This window comes from Felis catus, chromosome A2 (genome assembly GCF_018350175.1).
Source record: "Felis catus isolate Fca126 chromosome A2, F.catus_Fca126_mat1.0, whole genome shotgun sequence".
NCBI lineage: Eukaryota > Metazoa > Chordata > Mammalia > Carnivora > Felidae > Felis > Felis catus.
Window position 1 is genome coordinate 11231024 of NC_058369.1, and position 9187 is coordinate 11240210.

General features: G+C 47.4%; 1 protein-coding gene across 1 annotated transcript; it reads left to right on the forward strand.

Moving 5' to 3' along the window:
- The first annotated feature begins 240 nt into the window (after nucleotides 1–240).
- On the forward strand, nucleotides 241–5907 carry CASP14 (caspase 14). The gene is made up of 7 exons (XM_003981969.4): nucleotides 241–420; nucleotides 2165–2236; nucleotides 3262–3411; nucleotides 3503–3728; nucleotides 3870–3986; nucleotides 4185–4288; nucleotides 4786–5907. Exons 2-7 carry the CDS (start codon nucleotides 2210–2212, stop codon nucleotides 4888–4890), a joined length of 729 nt encoding a protein of 242 aa, XP_003982018.1. The 5' UTR covers nucleotides 241–420; nucleotides 2165–2209; the 3' UTR covers nucleotides 4891–5907.
- The last annotated feature ends 3280 nt before the right edge of the window (nucleotides 5908–9187 follow it).

The window sequence follows — 9187 nt, forward strand, 5'->3', positions numbered from 1 at the left end:
GACGGGATGGATTGATGGGAGCCTGATGAGCTGGACCCAGGGGTTGCTTTGTGGGTGGGCTGGTGTAAAAGCCCTGGCCGATTTTAATTCACTGCCTCAGCCTCCTTAGCGAGGGGGGTGTTGGTTAAGCTTCGTCATGACTCATGCCAGGGCGTTAGGTTCCATCTCGTCACCAAGGCTGTGCCAAGGGTGTGTCCCTCCCACCATGAGGTTTCTTGAGTGACAGAAAACTCACTTGCAATAAAGGGCCAGATGGCTGTGCTGCCCAATTTATACACAGGCCTCACAGGAGAAACACTGTCAGCTCCTTCTCCAAGGGCAGCACGTGGACCTGACCCCTCCTCGGTACTTAGCCCTGTTGGCAGTTAGCAGAGCACCAAGACTTGGCCCGGCTTTAAGGAGCAGCCATTTCTAGAGTCAGTAAGTAATTTAGCAGATATTGGTTCTCTCTACCCTCTCCTCTCCTCTCCTCTCCTCTCCTCTTCTCTCCTCTCCTCTTCTCTCTTCTCTCTCTTTCTTTTATTCTCTCCCTCTTCCTGCATGAATGGATGCTCTGGCAGTTTTGGGAGAACTGAAGAAACTTGCATCCATCCATCCATCCATCATCCTTTCATTGTGTGTTTGTTTATTATTTGTTTACTCAACAAATTTCCTTGGGCACCACCTCTGTGCCCATTCCCGCACTGCCTACCCTGATGGAGACAGAGATAAGGAAATTCGGTTTTCGACGCTACAAGCTGAGCTGCCTGTTCAGCCACCAGAAGAAGAATCAAAAGCACTGCTGTCACACAAGTATAAACATGCAGTGCTACAGGAGTCTGGAGAAGGGAGAGGCAGCTTCCACTGGGTTAACAGGGATGGTAAAACCTTCCTTGTTGGGCCATTGCTATAAGGCATCTAGTGCTGTTCCAAGGTCCTTCTCAGATGGGAAAACCAAGTCTCAGAGAGGAGAATAAGATGCTCGGGGTCACACAACTGGGAAGGGACAGGGGCAAGATTAATTCTGGTTTATCTGGCTCCAGAGTCCATGCTTTTTTCACTTTTCCTCTCACAGTATTTGGTTCCTCTTCCCTCACAGCACTGGCTCCAGTGTGTGTGTGTGTGTGTGTGTGTGTGTGTGTGTGTGCACTCATGCGCAGGTGTGTGTAAGAGAGAACAAGAGAGATCTTTTCTAAGATTTTATTTTAAGTAATCTCCATACCAAACATGCAGCTCGAACTCACAACTCCAAGATCAAGAGATGCATGCTCCACCAACTGAGCCAGCCAGTAGCCCTGAGAGCAAGAGGGGTTTAATATTCATCTCTGTCATAGACCAGAGCTACATGAGGGTAGGGAGCGTGTCCATATTATACAGTTTATTCCCAGTGACTGGCATATAATAGGCACCCAGAAACAATTTACTGGATAGATAGATATGTGGGTAGGTTAGTGGATGGATGGATGGATGGATGGATGGATGAGTGCATGGTGGGGGGAAGTCATAGCAGATGTGATTCATCCAAATTGGCAGAGAAGGGTCTTGACTAGTAAAGACACATTCCAAGCTGAAGAGGAAGTGTAAGAAAAGGCAAGGAGGTGAGAAAACACCAAGAATATGGCAAGAGTCAGATTCTCTCCAGCCAGAAAGTAAAACAGAACTCAGACATGAGAACAAAGATGTTCAGGCTCAAGGCAGAGGGAGGAAGGTGGATTGATCTGTTTGGATTAGAAACACACTGGGACAGTTTCAAAGCAGTCTTCCCCCACTTTGATGACATTGTCATTTTAAACCCAATCCCAAAGCGTCTCCTTGTTGATGTATCCCCAGCCTATCAGTTCCTGGGCAGCATAGGGGAGTACATGGGGCCACTTTCCCCCTCATCAGTCCAGGGCCTTCAGAGGGAAGTCCAGTCTGTCACCAGCTGGCGAGGGTCTTGAGGGAGGGATAGGGAAAATTCCAGGGGGATGGATGGCATCTCAGTGTGGGCTTAGCTGGAGTGTCGTCACACTAGAGAAGACACACTTCACTACTCTCGTCTCTTGCCCGGCTCTGGCCATGAACCAAGTCCCCCCGCACCGGGTTTCTATTCAGTCACAAAAATCCAGATCACAAACTAGTCTGTTCCCTGAGCCCCTCTGGCTTCCCTTGGAGACCTTCACACTATCTTCTCTTAACCCCCCAGGATCAGCCAAGAGTGCAGAGAGCCGGACTCAGGATCAGAGGAAACATGAGCAACCCTCAGCCTTTGGAGGAGGTGGGTTGGGTGCAGTTTTGGGGAGAGGGGTGGGAGCATCTGGAGAGAGGGAAGGTAAGGAGCTTAATGCTTCAGAGATATCGGAGAGGGTGAAAAATCATGATATGGATTCAGAGCTGGAAGATGCTTTGTGATCATTCAGATGAAGGGGGGGTGGGAAACAGAGATAGAAACCAGCTTGGGGTGGAGGGACCTTGCTTTACCTCTCTCAGCCATCAGATTCTTAACACTATGGTTGATAGTGAAGATAAGAAAAGAAATTTTGACCCCAATAGCCTTCTTCTTCAGACAGGACAAGGTAGGATCTCAGTATTACCTTCAGAAATTTTGAGACCTCTTCAAATGAGAGAGTGATGCTCAGAACACTCTTAGGAAGGACGGAGAGAGAGACGAAACCACCAGTGTGACAGCTGGAAGGGACCTTCACAATCTCTTATGAGCACACTCATTGTCTGTGTTTGGAAATTGAGGCTCAGATAGGAGCAATGACTTGACCAAGTCCACAGAGAGTTAAAACAGAGCCAGATCCCAGGTTAAGGTGCTAGACTTGGCAAATAAAAATAAAGGATACCCACTCAAATTTGAACTTCACTCTGACAACAAATAATCTTATAGTATATAAGTATATCCTATGCAGTATTTGGGACATACTTATATTTTTTTAAAAACTTGATTTTTTAATGTTTATTTATTTTTGAGACAGAGACAGAACAAGAGTGGGGGAGGGGCAGAGAGAGAGGGAGGGGATCTGAAGCAGCATCCAGGCTCCAAGCTGTCAGCACAAAGCTCAACACAAGGCCCGAACTCAGGAACCATGAGACCATGACCTGAGCCAAAGTCGGCCACCTAAACAAAGTGAGCCACTCAGGCGCCCCACAAACTTATTTTTTTATCTGAAATTTGAGTGTTACTGGGCATCCTGTATTTTACCCAGCAACCCAAACCCCAGACCTCTTTGGACCACATCTTCTGCTTCTCGTTCACCTCCCTACCCTTTTGATGATCTTTGCCAACTCTTGGCCCAGGAGGTATACGACATGTCAGGCGCCCGCTTAGCCCTGACACTGTGCGTCACCAAAGCCCGGAAAGGTTCGGAGGCAGACCTGGACGCCCTGGAACGCATGTTCCAGCAGCTGGGATTTGAGAGCACCATGAAGAGAAACCCCACCGCCCAGGTATTGGGCCCCAGGCCAGTGAGCGAGGGGGGCTGGGCCAGAAGGTGGGCTCTGGGGCCACACCTGAGTCTGGCCATTCCTCTTGTTCCAGCAATTCCAGGAAGAGCTGGAAAATTTTCAGCAGGCCATGGACGCCCGGGATGACTTCATCAGCTGTGCGTTTGTGGTGCTCATGGCACATGGGCTGGAAGGTCGCCTCAAAGGAGAGGATGAGAAGATGGTTGAGCTGGAAAACCTTTTCGAGGTTCTGAACAACAAGAATTGCCGGGCCCTGAGAGCCAAGCCGAAGGTGTACATCGTGCAGGCCTGTCGAGGAGGTGGGGACAAAGCCAAGAACACAGAATCCAGCCCAACCCCAGATCCACAGCCCCAGCTAAGCCTTGGGTTGCCAGTCCGTCTTACGATCTCCTTTCCCCCTCTGTCTCTGACTTTGCCTCTTCCTCTTCTTGGTGTTTCAGAACACAGGGACCCCGGTGAAACAGTAAGTGGAGACGATATCGTGATGGTCGCCAAGGACAGTCCCCAAACCATCCCAACGTACACGGACACCCTCCACATCTACTCCACTGTGGAGGGTATGAGTCCCCAGCGGGCACAGGGTGGTCTCCCACTGTTCCTCACCCACCACTCCTGAGATGTTCCTCCAGGACCCACCCTTTCCCAGGGCCTCTTGCACCACACACACACACGCACACACACACACACACACACACACACACACGCACTCCATCTCCCATCGGACCGCTCCGAGCCCTCTTCTCTGGAATCCTTAGGGTACATCGCATACAGACATGACAAAGAGGGCTCCTGCTTCATCCAGACTCTGGTTGACGTGTTCACAGAGAGGAAAGGACCCATCCTGGAGCTTCTGACAGAGGTGAGTTGGGACAAGGTATCTGGAACCCTCACCCAGCCTGAGCAGGGAGGCTGAGCCTCTTCCAAACCTTACTGTGCTTTCACCCTCTCCTACCCCTAGCCCCAAATCCAACCTATGCCCCAACACAGAAAATAGGATACCAATATCCTAGCACCAAGTTTCCTTAATGCAGGAAATTCCAAAGCCCATGGTAGGTGAGATAATTTAGATGAAATACAGGTGAATTTCTGTAAATAAAACCCGTAAGTTGAACCGTTGATTGAGAAAACTTTTTTTTTCTTCTAATGTGTTTTGATGGTGGATTAGGAAAAAAAAACATAACAAGAATGTCCAACCAATGATTCCCTAGAGATTATGGTATAGGGTGAGACAATAAAGGTCTCCCATTTTAGGACGTGGAAACCCACCTACCTTGTTCTCTAACCTTCTCCTCATAAGCCCACTACATCAATTTCCCCAGGGACCCAGCCCCAAGCTGACCACATCTCTTGCTTCAGGTGACCCGGCGGATGGCAGAGGCAGAGCTGATTCAGGAAGGAAAAGCAAGGAAAGTGAATCCCGAGATCCAAAGCACCCTTCGGAAACGGCTCTATCTGCAATAGAAATACAAGGGGCAAGGAGGGGCTGTCTTTCAAGTGCTCTCTCTGCCCCACAGATATTTAGAGGCAGCTCTTACCCCATCCCTAAAATCTTTTCTTCTCAAGGCCAAGTGGCACCCAGCCCCCTCTTTCATCACACCCCTCAAACAGATCCTCCTTCCATCTGTCCCTGTCCTTCTTAAAGCAAGCCAGCTAAAACACAGTACAAGGGCACAGCAATAATATCACCTTCTTCAGGCTGGAATCTCTATCTCTATTAATGCAACCTAAGAGTACATTCAATTCTCCTAGTTTCTGCTCCTATCTTCAACTGAAACCCTTTCTTTCTCCTATTGATTACACCTAGACAAATGTTACCAGATAAAGCTCAAGATACTCTACTGATAAACCAATGTCCACTCGCCCCCTCCCATCCCAATCAAACTTCCACTGGCTCCTGAATCTCACTTGGAATGATAACCTCCTCTTAAGAACTATATCCATTTCCATCTCCCAGAGATTCCCTCCCTACCCCTGGAAATTCAGTAAGGCAAGAATCATTCTCTTTCCAAGACTCCTCTTCCTTAGCAAAATGGTGCCTTGACATGATTCTCCTTTTAGCTTATGGGCTCTCTTTGGCTAATAGAGCAGTTTCACTTTTTCTGAGTCTCTCCCTACTAACTAATGCCTCCAAAGGCCCTGGACTCAGCCTTCTCTCCAAGAAAATCCATCCATGTATTCATTCTCAAGGCTTCATTTTTAACCAGTCTGAATCAGAGAATGTTGGAGCTATGTCAAATCCTCTAAAGTCACCCTACTTTTTGGACAGTAAGATAGAGACCCAGAGAGGTTAAAAGGCTTGTCAAATGCCACACAGGTAGTCAGTAGGGGGGTCAAGGTCTGGCTTCCAGCCCAGCCCCCTTGCCACTGCCTGCTAAGTCTTGAATCATCAAAACACTTTTCTTAATTTTTTTAATGTTTATTTAATTTTGAGAGGGGGGGACAGGGGAGGGGCAGAGAGAGAGGAAGACACAGAATTTGAAGCAGGCTCCAGGCTCTGACCTGCAGCACAGAGCCTGATGCAGGGCTCAAACTCACAAACCATGAGATCACGACCTGAGCCAAAGTCAGATGTTCAACCGACTGAGCCACCCAGGTGCCCCAAAACATTTTCTAATTAGAGGAACTTTCTAAGAAAAGTTTTCTCTACTTGGAGATAGGAGCTCCTTGGAAGACCTACAAGCCCTCAATACCCAACGGTCAAGGCTACCTGCATGGGATTCCAGCACTGGGCTGGAATTTGAACCAGATCTCTGCCTGCCAAGTGTATGATTCATGTCTCCCCATCTCCAGCCTTGACCTTCCCTACTGAAATAACCTGTGGGCACATCTGCCATTATTGGAAATTCATGGTTACAGATGAGTCTTTTCTTCTAGTTCCTCCTCCAAGTGTTCCCTGGAACCCTCATCCCAGACCCCAGGTTCAGAATTCTGCAGTTACCTCACACTCCCCTCTTCTTGCACCCTTCATATGCCACCAGGCACCGTGTCCAGCACAGCCTGACTTTGAAACTGTTCTCACATCTGTCTTCTCTTCCCTTACAAGTCACTCTTGAGGCTCAAGTCCATCCTCTGTGTCTGCATCTTTTTACCAGATTCCTTCTTTGCCTCTCTGCCTGCCCATCTCACCCTATCTCTGCCCTCCATCTACAATTCACCTGCCTGGAACTCTCAAGAACACACAATGGTGCCCCATCATTTAGATATCAAGGCCAAACCCCACATCCTGATTTCTCACACGCTTACAATTCCCCTTTGTACCAGCAATCAGCTAAACTCCTCTCTCCCCTCCCCCAGTGTGAATTCACTCCTCCAACACAAATGTCCCTTTACTCATTCCTGCTTCTGAGGCTTTGCTATCACCATTTCACTAACCGGGTGCCCTTTCTCTCCCTTCACTCCCTTTCCACTACCTCCCACCCATACATATTCCAAAGAACCATTCCCAACATTCTTTCTAGTTTATTCTCCACTCTCACCCAGGATGAGACACTGATGATTACAAGACTGAGGGCGGGAAGAAGTCTTAGATCAACATAATGGAAGTTCAATAAACAGATGTCAAACTATAAAAGTATGTCTGGAATCTGCTCTGTACTTGAAATGTGAGGCCGATGTGAAAGGCATTATGGATTTGGTTTCTTTTTCCCAATGGCCCAGTGCCTCCCAGGCATGTCCATCATGAACAGAGAATCAGGAGTTTCATCTCTCTCTTTCATAAAAGTAGACGCGTTGGGAATTTGTGAAGTCAGCAGCCACATTTCCATTCCAAGTGGATATATTTTACATGACTGTCACCACGATGTCATCTCCAGAATGTTCCCAAGGAAGTATCCAGACACAGGATTGTAGCTTTTCAGAACCATAAGGGACCCTGGAGATCAGCTAATTACAGGATCACAGATATTTAGTAAGTGTACTACCTGTCTTTTATCCAGGAGCCCATGGCAGGCATGACTAATCAAACACACCTTTCCTACTGAAGTCAAGTGTAGCTTCAAAGTATTTCTCCTCTTAGAACTCCAGGAAACATAAGCAATTCATTAGTGAGGGACTTATCTAGAGTCACCAAGTTCTTTCTTTCTTTTTTTTTTAAGTAAGCTCCACATCCATCATGGAGCCCAACGTGGGGCTTAAACTCATAACCCTGAGCTCAAGACCTAAGCTGAGATCAAGAGTCTGACACTTAACTGATTCAGCCACTCAGGCACCCCTAGAGTCACCAAGTTCTTTTTTTTTTTAATATATGAAATCTATTGTTAACTTGGTTTCCATACAACACCCAGTGCTCATCCCAACAGGTAGAGTCACCAAGTTCTTAAATCAGAAACCCAGGGCCCCTCATTCTATAATAGTGCAGTAATAGTCATGGCAGCTGTGAGGGCTTTGTCCATGGGAATGGCAGAGCAAGTGGCTAAGGCAGGGTTGAGTATACACAGAGCCAAGGAGATCTGGGATAATGCATTTACTGAGTCCTGTTCACCCACCCATGTGGTCCAAACACCCAATGATTCCAGAGTCTCCAAATAAATACAAGGATCGACCAACTGTGCCCCACTTGGCAAATCCAAATTTTTTTACAGGTTGATTTAATTTTGGGAGAGAGAGAGTGTGAGCCAGGGAGGGGCAGAGAGAGACGGGGACAGAGAATCCGAAGTGGGCTCTGTGCCAACAGCAGCGAGCCCCACGCATGCCTTAAACTCGCACACCGTGAGCGTATGACCTGAGCTGAAGGCAGACACTCAACCAACGAGCCACCCAGTTTTTATGAATAAAGTTTTATCGGCACACAGTGATGCTCGTTCATTTACACATTGTCAGTGGTTTCTTTTACCCTGCAATGGCGGGCTTCGGTAATTATAACACATAACATATGGCCTGAAAAGCTGAGAATATCGACTCCCTAGCCCTTTTCAGAAGTGTGCCAACCCCCATCCTAATGTCTTTCCAACAAATTCCCATTTTGCTGAAGTCAGCCAGAGTTACTCATCACCAAGAACCATACCTGATACAATAGGCGACAGCACTGAAATCAATGGCTTAATTCTTCAAGACCCCTGATTAAAGATCTCCCCCAAGTACTTAGTAAGGATTTGAAAGTGTATCCTGGAAGTTTATCGTTGAGTATCAAGGGCAGATCCAAGTTTTGCAGGACCTGTACAATTGGTCCAGGAGGAGTTTCTCCCTAAGAAAACTACAAAAATACCAACACAGAATGAGTACAGCCATGTGAGTTATCAGGTCTCTCCCAAGGCCCTGCAGGGGGCCCATGAAAGTGAGGTACCTGTGGCTTATGCTGTGTTAGCTTCACATAAAAACCCACCTCTGTCCACCATCTGTTCTCTAAGCCATTCTCCCAACAGCAGCAGGGATGGTCATTTGAAAATGAAAATCGGGGGGCGTCTGGGTGGCTCAGTTGGTTAAGCGTCCGACTTCAGCTCAGGTCATGATCTCACGGTTCATGAGTTCAAGCCCCACATCGGGCTCTGTGCTGACAACTCAGAGCCTGGAGCCTGCTTCGGATTCTGTGTCTCCCTCTCTCTCGGCTCCTCCCCCACTCATGCTCCGTCTCTCTCTCTCTTTCAAAAGTAAATAAAAACATTTTAAAAAATTAAAAAAATAAAATTAATGAAAATCGGACCTGCCATGAAACTTGTTTTATTTTTTATTTAAATTCAAGTTAGTTAACACAATGATGTCTTGGCTTCAGAAATAGAACTTAGTGATTCATCACTTACATATAACACCCAGTGCTCATCCC